The sequence below is a fragment of the Neomonachus schauinslandi genome, chromosome 1, assembly GCF_002201575.2.
Source record: "Neomonachus schauinslandi chromosome 1, ASM220157v2, whole genome shotgun sequence".
NCBI classification, from domain to species: domain Eukaryota; kingdom Metazoa; phylum Chordata; class Mammalia; order Carnivora; family Phocidae; genus Neomonachus; species Neomonachus schauinslandi.
In genome coordinates this window covers 207,376,741-207,395,416 of record NC_058403.1, presented here as the reverse complement: position 1 = coordinate 207,395,416, position 18,676 = coordinate 207,376,741, and the positions used below count along the sequence as shown (strand labels likewise).

Below are 18,676 nucleotides of genomic sequence, written 5' to 3'. Positions count from 1 at the left end.
CACCATCAAGCGCTGCCTTCTCGTCAATTACAATCCCGACTCCCAGGAGCTAGATTTCCGTCATTAGTGAGTATTGGGGGGGGGGGGGGGCTTTCCCATGCGGCTGATGACGGTGCTCCAGCTGAGGCTCTGTGATTGCTCAGTCTCAAAGTAAACGCTCTGACGCACTGTGGAAAGGGTAGGCGGGTAGAGCTGACCTCCAGTCTCGACTCCTAATGCCCCTTTTCACACCCTGGCTCCTGCAGTAGCATCAAAGTCGTTCCTGTGGGCGCAAGTCGTGGGATGAAGAAGCTTCTACAAGAGAAGTTCCCCAACATGAGCCGTCTGCAGGACATCAGCGAGCTGTTGGCCACGTGAGGAGGGCACTGGGTGGGAGCTCACTGCAGTCCTGGGGACCCCAGAGCTGTTCCAGGAGCCTGCGATTCCCTGCTGACCTTGGTGTGTCCTCTGCACAGGGGCGCTGGGCTGTCGGAGAGCGAGGCGGAGCCGGATGGGGAGCACAACATTACAGAGCTGCCCCAGGCTGTGGCGGGCCGCGGCAACATGCGGGCCCAGCAGAGCGCCGTGCGGCTCACTGAGGTGAGGCCCAGTCCCAGGGCAGGCCCAGTGGCAGAGGTGACTTCCTCTGGCAGCCCCCAGCCGTGATGCAGAACTGACTCTTCCCCTTGTCTCTCCAGATTGGGCCTCGGCTGACGCTGCAGCTCATCAAAATCCAGGAGGGTGTGGGGGAGGGGAACGTGCTGTTCCACAGTTTTGGTGAGAACGGGGCTGGCGAGCCATGGGGCTGGGAGTCAGAGGCCCTCAGAGGTGGGTCATAGGAACACACTTGGATCGTGGTGACCTCTCTCTTCTGCTCAGTGCACAAGACAGAGGAGGAGCTGCAGGCCATCCTGGCAGCCAAGGAGGAGAAGCTGCGGCTCAAGGCCCAGAGGCAGGCCCGGCAGGCCCAGGATGTCCAGCGCAAGCGGGAGCAGCGGGAGGCCCACAAGTGTGTGGTAGTGGGCTGTGCTGGCGGGGCAGGGTCCCGGGTGCAGGCTCCCACCCTCACTGCCACCCCTTTCCAGGAAGAAGAGCCTGGCAGGCATGAAGCGGGCGCGGGCAGGGGCCGATGGGGATAGTGATGCTGAGGACCCCGGTGTCTCCCCAGAGACACAGCGGGCTGGCCAGCGGGAGGAAGAGGAGGACGAAGCCGAATATTTCCGCCAGGCAGTGGGAGAGGAGCCCGATGAGGGTATGTGGCAGGGGTTGGTGCAGCTGGACACCTTGGGCTTGTCCCTGTGCCCTGGTGGCCTGGACACCATTTCTCTCCACAGACATGTTCCCGAAGGCAGCCAAACGAAGACGGCCTGCTGGGCCCCCAGGCAAGAAGCAGCAAGGAAGGGAGCGGAGGCCAGGTCAAGGCACCGACTACAGGCCTCCAAAGGCCAAGGGCAGGCCCCAGCGGGGCCAGGCCAAGCTGGGACGCAGAGGAGCAGCCTGGGACCGCAGGCGAGGCCAAGCACGGCCACCTAAGAAAGCGGTGTGAGGCCAAGCCGGAGCGCCAGATGGATGCCCCAAATTGGGGCCCACAAGACTCTGCCTGGTCCTCCAGGTGCAACCCTGGGTTTGCTTTCATAAAGGAGCCATTTCCCCAACCTCCCACTGTGGTAAATGTGGTAAATGACTGATTTCCCGTAAGTCTGAGTCTGCATTTGCAATGGGCAGATCTGGAATTTTGTGTATAAAGCCCAGAGAGGCTCGGGGCCGGGAGCCTCTGGGAATTGGACGGGATTCTGCCCCAAACCTGCGTCCATTTCCCCCGTGCTGAGCAGTGGGCGTGCGAGACCCCTCCGCGCCACCCCCGCGGCCCCCAGCACACCCCCCCCACGGCCCCCAGCACACCCCAGGTTTACTTGCAAGCCTGTAACTGGTCCGCTCTGGAGGGCCGGGTGTGAAGAGGAAGTGGTGGAAGCAGGACTGGTACTGGCTGTGGGTAGAGCTGCTGGTGCTGAGGGGAGGAGGGTGGAGCTGCGGGGAAGGGAGGGGCCAGCCAGCCACCACGCTGGCAACTCGGGGACGGGGGACTAGCACGGCGTGGGCAGTGGACCCAGAGGCAGGGCATGAGGGCCATGGCCGCCACCACCTCAGGTGAGGAGCAGACGCCGCTGGGTCGGTTGAGCCAGAGGTCCTGGGGCCTGGCCCCTGCAGCTCAGCCCAGGACTGAGGGTGGGGGCGGCTGGCTCCTAGGAGGTGGAGGGGAATGAGTTAATCACGTCTGGACAGGGACTTCCTCCCAGAGCAGAGATGAGATGGGGAGGCAGAAGTGTGGCTGGGCAAGCAGCCTGGGGTGGGGGAGGGGCACATGCATCTTGCCCGGGCTCGGAGCCTGCTGCCCGGACCAGACCAGGCCGTTTACCCGCAATTGAGGCGGAGTTGGTACATGGAAGGGAATCCATTCCGGCTCTCTGCTCTCCTCCGCACTGCTGAGTCCCAGGCCTTGTTCTGGGCCCTGGGAAGCCAGCAGCAGGGCACTCCCTGCCCTCAGACGTTCTCTTTGGTGTTTTCCTTAACAGCGGTCAGATGGAAGTATGGGCTTTGCAGAAATTGGGGGCAGCGGGGTACAGTCGCGATGTTAGAGGGGTTGGAACAGGCCTCTCGGGGCTAGAGACCAGGAGATGAGTGGGGGCTGGTGACTCCGGCAGAAAGAATCCATGCAAAGGCCCTGAGGTGGAATGTGCCTTAAGGAAGAGCCAGAAAGCCAGGATGGGAAGGACTGTTGGGAGTGAGTCACTGAGAGCCCGAGGTGAGCGCAAGCAGGTGAGAGGGAGCGGTCGCTCCTGGGGCCCCTCAGTGGGAGAAGTGAGCACTGCCTTTTCCTGCCAGTGAGGAGGGAGCCACGAGGACGCTGAGCGGAGGAAGGTGACCTGACTCAGGTGTCCACAGGCACCCTACAGGAGGCTGTGGGGAGAATAGGTAGGGACAAGGTCAGGAACCGGGAGGCTGTGCCAGATTCTGAAGTCGGTAGCAGTGAGACTCACTGATCCATCCAGTCTTGGAGGGCCGCGGAGGGGTTGGGGCCCCCCTTGGACTCCCCCCACCCGCCCCCGCCTGGTGGTTCTGGGTTACCACTGCTGGCTCCCATGTGCTCTGTGAAGGCAGCGACCCCACTTCCTGAGGGTTCAGGGCCCAGAGCACACTTAGTTACCATCACGTGAAAGGACTCGGCTTCTGACCTTCCTGGGCCAATTCCCTCTGTAAAAAGTGTGGCGGGTGCCGGCTCCCAGGCATGCCAGGGACGGAGAAAGTGTGCCCCCAGAGGGCTTCTGTGACCAGGCACAGGGCAGAGGCTCTGAGGGCGGCCAGAGCCGTGACGAGGGACAGCGCTCACTTGGTGACCCCATCTGCCCACAGGTGCTCTGTCCTGCCCAACCAACTTCTCGGTAGCCATTGACCGCATTCTCAGTGGCTTCCAGGAAGGCTTTCTGTGGCCCCTGCTGGTGGTGGAGTTCCTGGTGGCCGTGGCCAGCAACGGCCTGGCCCTCTACCGCTTTGGCACGCGGGAGCAGCGCCTGTGGCACCCCACTGTGGTCTTCTCGGCCCAGCTGGCCCTCAGCGACCTGCTCCATGCCCTGACGCTGCTCCCGCTGGCCGCCTACTTCTACCCGCCCAAGAACTGGCAGTACGGGGAGCTGGCCTGCCGCCTGGAGCGCTTCCTCTTCACCTGCAACCTACTGGGCAGCGTCCTCTTCCTCACCTGCATCAGCCTAAACCGCTACCTGGGCATCGTCCACCCCTTCACCCACAGCAGCTTGCGGCCCAAGCACGCCTGGGCCATCAGCGCCGCCGGCTGGGCCCTCGCAGCCCTGCTGGCCGCGCCGACGCTCAGCTTCTCCCGCCTGACACGGCCGCTGGAGGAAGACGGCTGCACCGCGGCCAGGCCTCAGGCCTGCACCAGGTGCCTGGGGACAGCGGATGACGGCCACCTCGAGGCCTACAGAGCCTACAGCTTGGTGCTGGCAGCCGTGGGCTGCGGCCTGCCCCTGCTGCTCACCCTGGTGGCCTACGGTGCCCTCGGGCGGGCCGTGCTGCGCAGCCACGGCATGACGGCAGCCGAGAAGCTGCGCGTGGCAGTGCTGGTGGCCAGTGGCCTGGCCCTCTACGCCAGTTCCTACGTGCCCTACCACGTCACACAGGTGCTCAACGTGTACGCCCGGCAGCGCTGGAGGGCCCGCTGCCCGGGCTTTGCCAACGAGACCGAGGCCACGGCAGCACTGGACCGGAGGACCTACATGAGCCACCAGGTCACGCGGGGCCTCATGCCCGTGGCCATCTGCATCCACCCACTGCTCTACATGGCTGTGGCACCCAGCCTGGGCTGCTGCCACCAGAGCTGCCTCGGCTGCAGGGGGAGCCGCACCCTGGAGGGCACTGGGAGCTCTGGCCAAGGCCTGCCCCTCAATGTCACAGCCACTCCCCAGACCTTGGGGCCCTAGTCCCCCGAGCCCACGACCTGACCTAGTTTGCGCCATCACCTCCTCACAAGGCGCTGAGACCAGCCGCAGAATGGGGGCCGAGCGCCCGGGAGGCCCTGAACCACCACTTCTTCCCCTAGAGAAAGACCCGCTGGGGGACCTGCGAGTGCCCAGGCCATAGTGGCAGGAATTTCTGCCTACAGCACTGATCCTGGGGAGGGCTGGCCCCGCTAGCCACAGAGCGGGTGACGTGTGTGAATAAACGAGACAGGCTGTAACAACTGGAGCCTTTTTATTGCCGAGAGCCCCCTGCTCTCAGGGACTACCTTCTATGGCCATGAGGTCTGGGGCCGGGGCCGAGCAGCTGCAGCAAAGGTGACAACTGGCTTAGTTGGTTGATGGCCTAGAGAGAGACAGACAGGTGGTGAGGACAGCCAAGTGTGAGGGCTCCAGGCCCCGAAGGGAATTCCGAGACCCCGTGCCACATAAACTGGGGCCTCCGCGATGGAGGGGCAGGGCAGGCAGGGCACAGAGAGCCAGATGAGCAGTGAGCCCCTCCTCGAGAAGAAAAAAACAGTAAATAACCTATGCCTCAGGACAGGCTTGGGGACTATTAAACCCACGTGGGGCCCACAGTCAACCCGAGTGTTGGCTGTGAAAGGTGGGGGGCGGCAGAGGTCTTACTTGGCCCACTCAACATTGAGGATGAGGTGGTCGTATCCAAAGCCAGACACCCCAGCAATGGCTCGTGCAGCATCCTCACGGCGGTGGAAGCTGATGAAGGCAAAGCCCTGGGGGAGGGGGGTGGAGTCAGGGGCCCTCAGGGCACAACCAGGACAGGTGACCCCCTCCTCGACCCCCACGACCCCAGCCCACCTTGGACTGGCCAGTGGTCTTGTCCTTTGCCAAGTAGATGCGAGAGATGGAGCCAAAGGGCCGGAAGAGCTCCTGCAGGTCAGTCTCACGAGTGTCCTCTGACAGGTTGGTGACACGGATAGTAGCATTGTCGTCGGCTAGACAGGCGAGGAGCAACAACTTGTAGAGAACGGCACTAACCTGGCCGAGGGGAGGCTGAGCACGGGACCTAGGAGCTCCGCCCGCCACTCACCTCTGCGGTTCGGCTGCATGGACTCCCCGCGGCGGCTGGCCCCGTCGCGCAGGCTCGGCGGCACGTACTTCCCCGTCTTGTTCTGCGCAGCCTGCACGGGCTCCAGCTCTGGAAGCCAAAGCACCTGGGTCAGGCCTCGCCCGGCACAGACGAGGAACAGACCCCCCCGCCCCCCTGGGACGCTGGCAGCCCTGGCTCCAGCTACCAAGCCACAGGCTGCAGGGACATAAGGGTCACATCCCGGAAGTCAGAGGAAGAACCCACAGGGGTTGGTGCAATCCAAGGGGACACGGGGCTGAGGTCTAGAAGAACGCTCAGCTTCCCAACACGCAGGAACATGGCAGGGACAGGTGCCAGGTGTGCTGCGCGCCAAGTCACAGGTGTAGAACTGTCCAGACTCAACCCACTATCCGCAAATCACACCAGAGGACGTGGACTGCGGCCACGCGTTGAGTCTGCACGCATGCGCACACATACCCCCCCCCACAGGGCCATGGGCACATCCGTGGCAGACACGACACGCTCAAGTCTGGTCACAGAGTCTGCAGCAGCATCACAGCTAGCAAGTCTCACGTGCACGCGGTGTAGACACACAGGCTTGCAGAGGAGCGGTCCGCCAGCCCCCAGCAAGGAACGATGGGCGACGTTCCCGGCAGTCAGAGCACCAGCCCGGCCGGTTTCACGCTCTCACACAAACCAGGCCACAGCCACAGCCTTGCAGGGCTGGTGCCGACGTAAGAGTTGACAACTTCCCGACAGGGACAGCTCCAGTCACAGCAGGCGAACACCAAGGTCTCTCCCAGAGGTGCACACAACCCTCCCCACCCCACGGCCTGCCAAGCCGCATCCCAGGCCCGGGCACCTCCGGGCAGCTTCTCCTTCTCGCCAGTGGACAGGCCCAGCTGCTCAGCCAACTCCTTCTGCATGGGCCCCAGCGTGTCCTTGTAGGGGCAGCGGGTGGTCCAGTGGTCGCCCTTGCAGATGCGGCAGGACACGATCTTCTGGCCCTTGAGCTTGTTCATCGGGTCCTCCTCTTCCTGGCAGTTCAGATCCTGGGTGGGAGGTCAGCGGAAGCTCAGAGCGAGGTTGCCACGCCCTGGCCACCACCATCATGGCCACCGGGCCTGCCCTGTTGCCCCACTCACCTCTTTGCTAGTGATGAACGTCATGGACACATCATCGCTGACCGTGGTGGTGGCCACGTTGGGCCCTGGTGGGTCAAACTCTGAGTTCCCAAACTTCTTCCAGTTCTGGGCTCAGGGCAGGATGGGGGACAGGTAAGGGCAAGTGGGACCCCCTCCACTGGCACCCCAGACCTACAGTAGCCCCCTTCAGGCTGCCTGGGCCTTGAACCATATTCTTCACCCTCCCGAAAAGCCCCCCATAGCAGTGACAGTGACAGTTCCTGTTCCCTAGTGGGTCCCACTCCTAGCATGTGTCAACTCCTAGCCTCATGCTGGCTTAGGAGGCGGAAATGGCTCTCAGCCCCAAGTTCCAAAAGAGAGAACGAAGGCCCAGGGGGAAATAGCCCCACAGTTAAAAATTCCTGGGGGACCCATGAAAGTAGCTGGGCCAGCTCCCACAAGGAAGTGATGCCCAGGGGTCACCCAGACCGTGAGGGCCTTGAGCTAAACAACCTAGGCCTCAGCTTCCTCCCCTATAAAATGGGGACCACAAATGCTCCCCATCTCCCAGGATAGCTAGGGGGATCAGATGAGAGAACACTTCCTGCAAAGCACTTGGCACTGGGGTCTGGCACAGAGGAAGTGCACAGAAAACTGCCAAATGCATTTAAGGCTATCGCTTCTTCCTAAGCACAGCCCAGTTAAATGGTTCTATGACCATTTAACTGCTATGACCACCTGAGGGGAGGAGGACTTGGCTCTGTTCCTCCAGGTAAACAAGCTGAAAGGAGTTAAGAATCTAAGCCCACCCAGCTTCTGCACCCTGGACTTTTCAGGATCCCCAACAGAGCACAAAAACCCTTCAACCTAAGCTGTGCTCCCAACACAACAGGGACAAAGACTTAAACCCCGCTTCTAAAAATAAAGGTATCAGAAAAAAAGGATTCCTAAGTCCTCTGAGTCAGCCCTGAGAGAGCCCCCAAGACAAGGGGAGAAGGATCTCACCTTCCTCCTTGCGACAGCCTTTGAGGCCTTCCGCGTCTCAATTCTGAAGGTGCGGACAATCTATGGATGGGAGGGGAGAGGCTGGGCCTTCCTGTATCTCAAGGCTCCTGGGGCCAACCAACCCAACCCACATGCCATCCCCTCCCGGCCCAAGTGCCCCCAAGCACAAGGACACCCATCTCCTCCCCCAGCCTCACCTTGAACTTCTTGCCATCCTCATCTATCTTGTACTCTGTCACTGTCTTGATGTTTCCATTGATGACCTCCTTGGGAGGCGGCAGTGGAGCTGGAGGAAAGAAGAGGTGATGGAACTGAGAGCCCTGAGTAATGGGGACCAGGCGGGAGTGCCGCTGGGGAGAGGCAGCCCCGAACGGAGCAGAGGTCGTCACTCACCTCCCGGCAGTAACTCAGGTTCTGGGCTGGTGTCGCCAGTGGCCAGAGGGATCCCCTTGAGGAGCTCGCTGGTGACACATTTGTCTACGAGAGAGAGTGGGGGGAGGAGGGGTGAGCTGGAGGAGCGGGAGCTCCCAAGCTAAAATGAAGGGACCTTTGGGATGATGCCCACACCAGCGGCCGAGGGAGGCGGGACCAAGGGCTGGGGACTGGCGAAGAAGTGCCCTGGGACAGCCGTGCCAGGACGCGGGGCTGCAGTAAGCTTGAGCAGTGGCAAGGATGAAAGCGATGGGCAGCCCATAAAGACACCCGGCGCCAGTATAAAGGCGGGAGGCAGGCTGTTAACAACTTCCTCCCCGGAGCAACTGTGAGGACTGGGCGATGGCATGGGGGGAGGAGGGACTGGCCAGCGGAGATCTGGAATTGGCGATAGGCTAGCGCGCAGGGAGGATGGCGCCAGGCAGAGGGTGGCCGTGAAGGGGGATGCGGGATCGGACGGCCGTGCCAGGTTGGAGCAGGCGGCAGTGACCGGCCTGGGGACTGGCCGCGGTGACCTGGGACGACCCGGTATACTCACCGTCCTCGCCCTCCTCCTCCACCTGGTCGGCCCAGCTGGGCTTCGAACTGCAAAGACAAGTTTGCAGAGGGGAAGCCTCGGTCAGCGAGGTCAAGCCCCCGCCGCCCCAACGCACCCAGGCCCCATGATACCCCCCCAGGGCCCCCAAACCGCCTCCCAGAGTTCGCTCCGCGACCCCCGACTCACTCAAAATCTCCAGTCGGCATTCCCAAGCCTTCTCCACGTAGCACGAGCCCGGGCCCGAGACTGGAAGTGGGGGGAGGAGAGACTTCCTGTGCCGCCGCCTAGAGCAGCCCGGCAGCAGCGCCCATAGCGCCCCCTGCGGACGGAGGTGGAGGTGCCGGCTGTGGGAGCTGCGGGGCGCTGGTACTCAGGCTGAGCGGAGCCATATTCCGTTTACCTTTTAGAAAAATTAAAATGTACTAATAACAGTAAAGCTCACTTATTGAGAGCTTGCTGTATGTCAGACGCTGTGAGGAGGAAATTATCATTTTCGTTTTGCCTCTGAAGAAATCAAGGTTGGTCCTCCTAGTCTGGGAAGAGTTTTCCTTTTTTTTTTTAAATCTTTTTAAAGATTTTATTTATTTGACAGAGAGAGAGAGAGAGAGCACAAGCAGGGGGAGCGGCAGGCAGAGGGAGAGGGAGGAACAGGCTCCCCGCTGAGCAGGGAGCCCTATGCCAGGCTCCCTGGAATCATGAGCTGAGCCCAAGACAGGCGCTTAACCGACTGAGCCACCCAGGCGCTCCTGGGAAGTGTTTTCCTGATTCAAATGATCAAGATGTCAAGTGACCCCTCAGCCTCCCTCCTTCCTTTCCTTTGTAATATTCTTGGCCCTCTGATATGCTCTTTTCCGCTTACTTGTTTATTGTCCAGCTCTCCATTTAGAGTATATTCTCAGGGGGAACCACATGGCTCCCAAGGGGGCCAAAAATGAATTCTTGGGTGGCAAAACACCTTGGATATTACAAAGACTTGTGGCCCTCCAAAATCAGCACTCCTAGACAAAATCTTATTCCTCAGTATTTAATTTCTATTGTTAGGGAGAAATTAAATGTAATCAGGTTGGAATTAAATTAAATTGGAAGCTAATCCCACTTTTCTCCTTTAGAGGGGCAATAATGTAAAAAGCTTGAGAAACCCCACATAGAAGGTCATCTGCAGAAAGCAGACATTTCCCCGCTTTGTTCGCCTCTTGGGTGCCCAGCACCCACGGGGAGGTCTGCCCATACTAAGTGCTCCATTAATGGGCATTTGGGGCCAAGTGGGAACTAGATCATAAAGGAGACTTTTAAACCAGACTAAGGAGTGTAGGTTCTTTGTCCTGTAGGCTGTGAGTACGGGTGAGGTCACAGACATGTTTTGAATGGTGACCCATTGTGACCATATTTTCTTGTGAGAAAGATTGTTCTGGAAGCCTGTAGAGGGTAGAGTGGTAAGAAATGAATTAGCAGGGGCGTCTGGGTGGCTCAGTCGGTTAAACAACTGCCTTCGGCTCGGGTCATGCTCCCAGGGTCCTGGGATTGAGCCCCGCATTGGGCTCCCTGCTCGGCGGGGAGCCTCCTTCTCCCTCTCCCTCTATCTGATGCTCTGCCTACTTACGCTCTCTCTCTATCTCTGTTAAATAAATAAATAAATAAAAATCTTTAAAAAAAATGAATTAGCAGATGAGAAAGGAGGCTGGGAAAGTGAGCAAAGGAAAGTGTTTTGGCAATAAGAACAAAAGTATAAAGTTTGTACAAAGGGCCAATAAACATTTGGGCAAACTTACTCAAATTTACTCCAAGAAATGCAAAATCTTAGTAACGTAGCAGATGGGCAAAACTTTAAAAATTTGATATTACCCAATGGTAGCAAAGATGTAGAGAAAGAGACGCTTGAACACACATTAATGCATGAAATCATGCAGACTTTTTGGGTGGAAATTCGACATTCACTAAAACTTAAAATAACACGAATTTTGTTTTAGGGTGGCATAGACATATGATTATATCAGTTTCAGGTGTACAACATAGTGATTCGACAATTCTATACATCATGCGGTGTTCACAAGAAGTGTAGTCACCACCTGCCACCATACAAAGTTATTACAATATATATTTTTTAAGATTTTATTTATTGGGCGCCTGGGTGGCTCAGTCGGTTAACCGTCTGCCTTCAGCTCAGGTCATGATCCCAGGATTCTGGGATCGAGTCCCGCATCGGGCTCCCTGCTTAGCAAAGAGCCTGCTTCTCTCTCTATCTCTGCGCCCCGCCCCCCCCCGCCCCCCGCTTGTTCTCTCTCTCTCGCAAAAATAAGTAAAATCTTTAAAAAAAATTTTTTTTTGATTTATTTATTTGACAGAAGAGAGCACAAGCATGAATAAAATCTTTTTAAAAAATAACACATATAGGCCCCCCGCGGCGGGTCGCAGCAGCTCGGGCGGCGGCAGGAGCGGCAGCGGGCAGGCAGCCCAGCTTCGCGAAGGCTCTCGGTGCGCCGCGGCCCACAGGCCCCTGGCACATGCCCGCCTCGCCGCCACGATGCCCAAGAGGAAGGTCAGCTCCGCCGAGGGGGCGGCGAAGGAGGAGCCCAAGAGGAGTCGGCGAGGTTGTCAGCTAAACCCGCTCCTGCAAAAGTGGAAACGAAGCCAAACAAGGTGGCAGGAAAGGGTAAATCTTCAGACAAAAAAGTGCAAACAAAGGGGAAGAGGGGGAGCAAGGGAAAACAGGCTGAAGTGGCTAACCAAGAAATGAAAGAAGACTTACCTGCAGAAAACGGAGAAACTAAAAATGAGAGTCCAGCCTCCGATGAAGCAGGAGAGAAAGAAGCCAAGTCTGATTAATACCATAAACCATGTCTTATCAGTGGTCCCTGTCGCCCTTCTTGTACAATCCAGAGGAATATATATATATATATATTTTTTAAAGATTTTATTTATTTATTTGACAGAGAGAGACACAGCGAGAGAGGGAACAGAAGCATGGGGAGTGGGAGAGGGAGAAGCAGGCCTCCCGCGGAGCAGGGAGCCCGATGCGGGGCTCGATTCCAGGACCCTGGGATCATGACCTGAGCCAAAGGCAGACGCCCAATGACTGAGCCACCCAGGCGTCCCCAGAGGAATATTTTTATCAACTATTTTGTAAATGCAAGTTTTTTAGTAGCTCTAGAAACATTTTTAAGAAGGAGGGAATCCACCTCATCCCATTTTCTAAGTGTAAATGCTTTTTTTTTTTTTTAAAGATTTTGTTTATTTGACAGAGACACAGCGAGAGAGGGAACACAAGCAGGGGGAGTGGGAGAGGGAGAAGCAGGCTTCACACGGAGCAGGAAGCCCGATGCGGGGGCTCGATCCCAGGACCCTGGGATCATGACCTGAGCCAAAGGCAGACACTTAACGACTGAACCACTCAGGCGCCCTGTAAATGCTTTTTTTTAAGAGGTGAAATCATTTGCTGGTTGTTTATTTTTTCGTACAACCAGGAAAGAGTGGGATATTGAATGTGGGAGGCTTTGATTGTCTTGGGTGTCAGCTCAACTTTCCATAGATGGGGTAGTTTTTATATCCTATAATACCAAGCATACTAAATGGCAATCTGGAGTCAGTTGTGCATTTACTATGTCTTGAATATTTTAAATTACTTCTATTCCCATGTTGTTTTTGGTAGAATTGTTTCCTAAAGAAAACCACTCCTAGATCTTGGCTCTCCCGGTCAGAATTCTTGTGCTCTCTGTAACATCTTGGTCATGGTAGTCCAGTTTTCCTAGTAACTCTGTTAATGTGCTGTACAAGATTGAGAATTTGAGTATGTAGTGTATATGATATTAAATTGTGAATTAATGGGACTTAACAATGTAACAGTGTATCAGCATTTGAAGATCTTGGTACTTGATATACTGTTAAGGAAACTTTGCCTCCAAATTTTAAGCTGGAAGGTCACTGGAATAACTTTTAGAAAAGAATCACAACTACATGGTTTTTTTAGATTTTCGGTACATACGTTAAGAATTGTGTACAAATTGAAATGTCTGTACTGATCCTCAAAACAACCAATAAAAACTCAATTAAGAAAAAAAAAGCACATATATGTAGATATATGCAAACTATTTTCTGAAAAGAAATATCAGACTGGGGGCATCTGGGTGGCTCAATAGGTTGAGCGCCTGCCTTCGGCTCTGGTCGTGATCCCGGGGTCCTGGGATTGAGCCCCACATCAGGCTCCCTGCTCAGTGGGGAATCTGCTTCTCCTTCTCCCTCTGCCCCTCTCAGCCCTGCTTGCGCTCTCCCTCTCTCAAATAAATAAATAAAATCTTTAAAAAAAAATCAAACTTTCTGAGGGATGCTTCAAGAGGAAGACATCAGGGGAGGAAAGCTTGTTTTGGGACTTTTCTACTATATTTAAAATTTTTTACCATGGGTATACATTATTTGGGTTTAAATATAAGTATACACATACATATAATTTTATGCAATTTATTTTTTTAGAAGATTTTATTTATTTATTTGTCAGAGAGAGTGAGCACAAGCAGTGGGAGAGGCAGGCAGAGGGAGAAGCAGACTCCCCATTGAGCAGGGAGCCCAATGTGGGGCTCGATCCCAGGACCCTGGGATCATGACCTGAGCCGAAGGCAGACACTTAACGAACTGAGCCACCCAGGCGCCCCAATTATGCACTTTATATATAAATCTGTAATGTGTAATATGTGTGAGATGTAACATATAAATGTATTTTAGTGTGTTTGGCATATCCACTACCTCGCATTCCCTCTTCTAGGACTGGCCTAAGGAAATTCATGTCCAGGTGTATTAAATTGTAAAAAGTGTCCGGCACAGTGCGGCTTAAGGGATTGGAAAACTGGTAACAGTGCAACCATCCTGAACAAGGGATTAGCTAAATGTTGCCCCATCTGTGTGAGCACCACCCCTGGAGAGGAACTGCACGTTTGTGGATGCATAGAAAGACGTTAACTTCTAACGATGGATGTTTCTGGGCATTTCCATTTGGCTTCATCTTTACTTCCTTTTTGGCGTTTTTCTGTATGGAATACTTTTTCTTAAACATCAGGCACATATCACTTTTACAAAAAGTCAGGTATTTCCCAAGGAAAAATCAGAGGCCTCGAGGGAGCATAGGGAGGTGGGGAGAACCTGGAGTCCAAGGGTGGATGGAAAAAAAAAAAAAAAAGCCTCCGAGTCCCTCTCCTCCAGCTCTTCTTTGTAGCACCAACATTCTTCCCACCTCCGGAATTTCTACAGGACACCAGCCAGGACAAGAGCCAAACCAGCTGAGCCAAGCACATGAGGAAGGCCGTGAGGACATGCACCGTATGCTGTCCCCCCAGAAACTCTGGCAGCTCCAGGGCCATTCGTGAGACCTCACGATGTAGAATTCTACTTCTTGGTATTTTCCAGAAGAAACAAGTTTTCCTGTCCACCACAAGCCACGTGTTAGAATATGGACACAAATGGGGGGCGCCTGGGTGTCTCAGTTGTTAAGAATATGGACACAAATGTTCGTAGCAACTTTATTCACAGTGGCCCCAAACCAGAAACAACTTGGCTTAGCATGCTAGGGCTGCTGTTAACGGTACCACAGATGGGGGGCTCAAGCCACAGGAATGAATTTTCTCACGGGCTCGTAGGCTGGAAGTCCGAGATCAAGGTGCTGAGCGGACTGGTTCCTTCTGAGGCCTCACTCTTTGGCTTTGTAGACGGCCGTCTTGTCCCTGTGTCTTCACGTGGTCCTTATAAGGACACAAGTCATATTGGATTAGGGTCCACCTTCATGACCTTTTTTTTTTTTTTTAAGATTTTTATTTATTTATTCATGAGAGACCGAGAGAGAGAGGCAGAGGGAGAAGCAGGCTCCCAAGGAGCAGAGAGCCCGATGCGGGACTCGATCCCAGGACCCTGGGATCATGACCTGAGCGGAAGGCAGACGCTTAACCATCTGAGCCACCCAGGCGCCCATGACCTTATTTTAACCCAGTAATTTTTATAAAGGTCCGATCTCCAAATACACTCACATTCCGAGGTCCTTGGGGTTAGAGCTTAAACACGAATTTGAGGGGCACACAATTCAGCCCATGCCACAACTCAAAAGTCCATCAACAGATGAATGGATAGCCAAAGATAAACTGTGGTCCATCTCTACAGTGGAGAACAATATAGCAAAAAAGGAGCAATCTAACACACAGTAACACACATGGATGCATATCCCAGACACAAAAGAATTGATCCCAGGAGATGTCATTTGTGGGAAATTCTCAAACAGGCAAGACCAACCGATACTAACAGAAATCAGACCTGAGCTGATCTCTGAGGGTGGAGGGGTGCCAGGCATCCTTCCAGGGTGATGGGAATTTCCTATGTGTCTGTCTGGATAGTGGGCGACACAGGCAGGTACACGTGTGAAAAGTAATCCAGCTGCACTCATGTAAGATCGATACACCCTTTTTTTTTTAAGATTTTATTTATTTATTTGACAGAGAGAGACAAAGTGAGAGAAGGAACACAAGCAGGGGGAGTGGGAGAAGGAGAAGCAGGCTCCCCGTGGAGCAGGGAGCCCGATGCGGGGCTCGATCCCAGGACCCCTGGGATCATGACTTGAGCCAAAGGCAGACGCTTAACCACTGAGCCACCCAGGCGCCCCGATTGATACACCCTTTAATGAAACCTGGAGCGGAACAAAGCAAGGTTCAGCCCCTCCATCTCAATTCTCTTCGTAGCATTTCTCACCTTGTTCGTTGTGGATTTTGTCTGCCTGCTTTGGTCTCGAGGCAGGAAGCGGCAGTGTTGGTTTGTCATATAGCCACATGCGCAGACTAAGCACTGGGTCTGGAAGAGTCAGTGCCTGGTCAGTGGTTGTAGGACACTGTCTACCTAAGTTTTCTATTCCTAGTCACAGATGACTGCATGTGAATGTGGACAAAGCCGACAGATGATGCCAGGGTTCTGGGATGATTGTACTTTTTCTATAGCTTGTCTTTCTTCAAAAACCCCAAACATGCTGGAGAGAGAAAAGCAGGTTGCAGTGAGATATGTGCAGTGAGATAGCACTTACCCAATATTTTCAAAGACCTAGAGAATGCTAGGTTTATGGACTCGGGGATGTGGGAGCAATGGAAAACTTGGAAAGGAAGAAGACACGGCAGACAACGCTCTCGTATGGTTATGTCTGGAGAAGTAGCAGATGGGGGTCTGGGAGGCACACAAAAGGATTATAGCTGGGCCTTGAATGTTTAGGCCATTAAGTAACCTGCTGCTGTGGGAAACAGTAGGGCAGTTCCTAAAAAAAAAAAAACAAAAAAAAAACCTCCACACAGAATTACCACGTGATCCAGCAAACCCACTTCCGGGTACATCTTCAAAGGAATTGAAGCAGGGACACACAGATATTTGTACTCATGCTCAAAGTAGCATGGATCACATTGGCAAAAAAGTTGAAGCAACCCCAGTGTCTGCTGACAGAAGAATGGGTACACAAACTGTGGTCCATCCATCCAATGGACTATTATTCGGCCTTAAAAAGGAAGGACATTCTGGGGCATCTGGGTGGCTCAGTCGTTAAGCATCTGCCTTTGGCTCAGGTCATGATCCCAGGGTTCTGGGATCGAGCCCCGCATCGGGCTCCCTGCTCGGCGGGAAGCCTGCTTCTCCCTCTCCCACTCCCCCTGCTTGTGTTCCCTCTCTAGCTGTCTCTCTCTCTCTCTCTGTCAAATAAATAAAATAAAAAATCTTTAAAAAAAAAAAAAAAAAAAGGAAGGACATTCTGACACCTGCTAAGACACGGACGAACCTTAAGGACACTGTGCTCAGTGAACTAAGCCAGTGACAAAAGGACAAATACTGCATGATTCCACTCATAGGAGCTCCCTAGAGTCAAATTCACGGAGACAGGAAGCAAATGTAGGATGCCAGGGGTGGGGGAAAGGGTGGGGAGTCGGTGTTTCATGGGGCAGAGGTTCAGTGTGGGAAGATGAGAAAGTTCTGGAGACGGACGGTGGGGACGGCTGCACGACAGTGGAAATGTGTTTAATGCTACGGAACTGGACACTGAAAAATGGTTAAAATGGTAATTTATATGTATTTTAGCACGATCAGGAAATTAAAAACACATGGACATACTCACACCTGAAGCAGACAATGAGCTACCACTTCACACCCATTAGGATGGCTGTTTAATTAATAAACAGAAAAGTAAGTGTTGGTAAGCACACCCATTAGGATGGGTGTTTAATTAATAAACAGAAAAGTAAGTGTTGGTAAGGATGTGGAGCAACCGGAACCCTTGTGCTTTGCTGATGGGAATGTACGTGGGTGCAGCCATTGTGGAAAAGAGTTTGAGACTTTCTCAAACACTGAAACATAGGAATTGCCTGATGGTCCAGCAATTCCACTCCTAGGTATGTACTCAAAATAGCTCAGAGAAGGGACTCAGCTGACTCCTACACCAGTGCTTACGGTAACATTGCTCACAAGAGCTGCTGGAAAGAACCCACGGGTCCCCTGACAGACAGATGAACATGTGGTGTGTCAGACAACGGAATGTTACTCAGCCTAAAAGATAATGAAGTTCTGACACCTGCCACAACATGGATGAACGTCAAAAACACGCTAAGTGAGGGGCGTCTGGGCGGCTCAGCTGGTTAAAGGTCCGGCTCTTGATTTCAGCTCAGGTCATGATTTCAGGGTCCTGGAATCGAGCCCCGAGTCGGGCTCCTGGCTCAGCGGGGAGTCTGCTTTAGATTCTCTCTCTCCTTCTCCTTCTGCCCCTCCTCCGCTCTAATAAAATAAATTTAACATTTAATTAAATTTAGGATTTAATAAAATCTTAAAAAAAAACACACACACACGCTCAGTGAAAGAAGCCAGATACAAAAGGCCGAATATATGATTCCACTTGTAGGAGGTGCCCAGAGTAGGCAAACTCAGACAGAAAGGAGGCGGGGAGGGGGGATAAGGAGTTAGGGTTTATTTTTATTAAATTTTTTAAAGATTTCATTTATTTATTTGACAGAGAGACAGCTAGAGAGGGAACACAGCAGGGGGAGAGGGAGAGGGAGAAGCAGGCTCACCGCCGAGCCCAGGACCCTGGGACCATGACCTGAGCCGAAGGCAGACGCTTAATGACTGAGCCACCCAGGCGCCCCAGGAGTTAGTGTTTAATGACTCTGTCTGGGATAAAAATGTTCTGGAAAGGGCAGTGAGAGTGGCATAATGATGTGAATGCAATTGAATGGCATTGAATTATACACTTAAAATGGTTTAATGCTTTATAAAAAACAAGCAAACAAACAAAAACCTAAGAAAACCCCCAAACCCAGCCATGATTCTTGACCGAGTAAATTAGATTAGGGGTTACAAAATGATCATCGAAATCTATTCTTTCACCTGATTTACTAACTGCCATTCTGTTGGAGATAGAGCTTTCTCATCAGCGGGCACCATCTGCTTCTCATTAAATAGTTCTTGCCAGAAAGACCTGGTTTCCCCCCTTTTAATGATTTCAAAGTACAGCATCGTGTTTAACAGTCACCTCAAATGGTAACGAGGCTTTGAGCCATCCGTGGATTTCATTGATTAGATCTACTACAATCACTGTTCTTGTCAATTCTCCAACTCCAGTAGGTTTTTCTTCCCGGGAAAAGGCTGAGTTGAGCTCTGATGGAAGAAGATACCCTGTTAGGGAGCCAGAGAGGCAGAAGCTGCTGGAAGCCACGTCCCCTCCCTTAGCACCAGGGAGCGCCCCCTTGGTCCACAGCCTGGCTCAGACCGGTGCTCTTGGGGTACACGGAGGCAGATGTACCTGACAGGCAGCCACTCACCTGGGCCACCCCCGAGGAACAGGCCACTGCCCAGCTCAGACCCCATGCTCAAGCCACAGCACAAAACAGTTTCTACTCCTCACGCTAGAGTGAATCTTCGAATTGTTCTTGGTAGCGAGGTATCACAAAAATAAGGGAATTCAGCAGGTTGGCTAGGTTAAAAAACAAAACAAAAAACAAAGAACAACAAAACCACATAGTACACAAAGTCA

At 53.7% G+C, this 18,676-nt stretch overlaps 2 protein-coding genes, 1 non-coding gene and 1 pseudogene across 4 annotated transcripts in view; 3 read left to right on the top strand and 1 right to left on the bottom strand.

Moving 5' to 3' along the window:
- The window catches only part of LOC110594029 (suppressor of SWI4 1 homolog), a 7,414-nt gene extending 2,697 nt beyond the window's left edge, over positions 1–4,717 (top strand). The window contains exons 6-13 of one of the 2 annotated variants that reach the window (XM_044918062.1): positions 1–66; positions 246–353; positions 456–579; positions 678–756; positions 859–988; positions 1,065–1,231; positions 1,314–1,394; positions 3,391–4,707. The exon at positions 1–66 is cut by the window's left edge and continues 5 nt beyond it. In XM_044918062.1, coding sequence (XP_044773997.1) covers positions 1–66; positions 246–353; positions 456–579; positions 678–756; positions 859–988; positions 1,065–1,231; positions 1,314–1,394; positions 3,391–4,472 — 1,837 coding nt within the window. In that variant the 3' untranslated portion in view covers positions 4,473–4,707. Of the gene's footprint in view, positions 67–245; positions 354–455; positions 580–677; positions 757–858; positions 989–1,064; positions 1,232–1,313; positions 1,395–2,036; positions 2,128–3,390 lie in introns of those variants that run through there. The other variant, XM_044918064.1, reaches the window with a different exon arrangement.
- On the top strand, positions 94–173 carry LOC123323228. Its single transcript, XR_006539292.1, has one exon. It is a non-coding gene; the product is annotated as a small nucleolar RNA U105B (small nucleolar RNA).
- Positions 4,718–4,724: 7 nt separating the features above from the next.
- On the bottom strand, positions 4,725–8,911 carry EIF3G (eukaryotic translation initiation factor 3 subunit G). Its single transcript, XM_021705289.1, has 11 exons — positions 8,845–8,911; positions 8,659–8,705; positions 8,082–8,165; positions 7,886–7,974; positions 7,689–7,748; positions 6,705–6,809; positions 6,422–6,611; positions 5,560–5,667; positions 5,328–5,464; positions 5,136–5,242; positions 4,725–4,854 (listed from the first exon to the last, which is right to left on the bottom strand). The coding sequence occupies exons 1-11, from the start codon at positions 8,862–8,864 to the stop codon at positions 4,839–4,841; spliced, it is 963 nt and encodes a 320-aa protein (XP_021560964.1). The 5' UTR covers positions 8,865–8,911; the 3' UTR covers positions 4,725–4,838.
- A 2,268-nt stretch (positions 8,912–11,179) lies between these two features.
- Positions 11,180–11,830, top strand: LOC110594003 (annotated as a pseudogene).
- Positions 11,831–18,676: the final 6,846 nt, after the last annotated feature.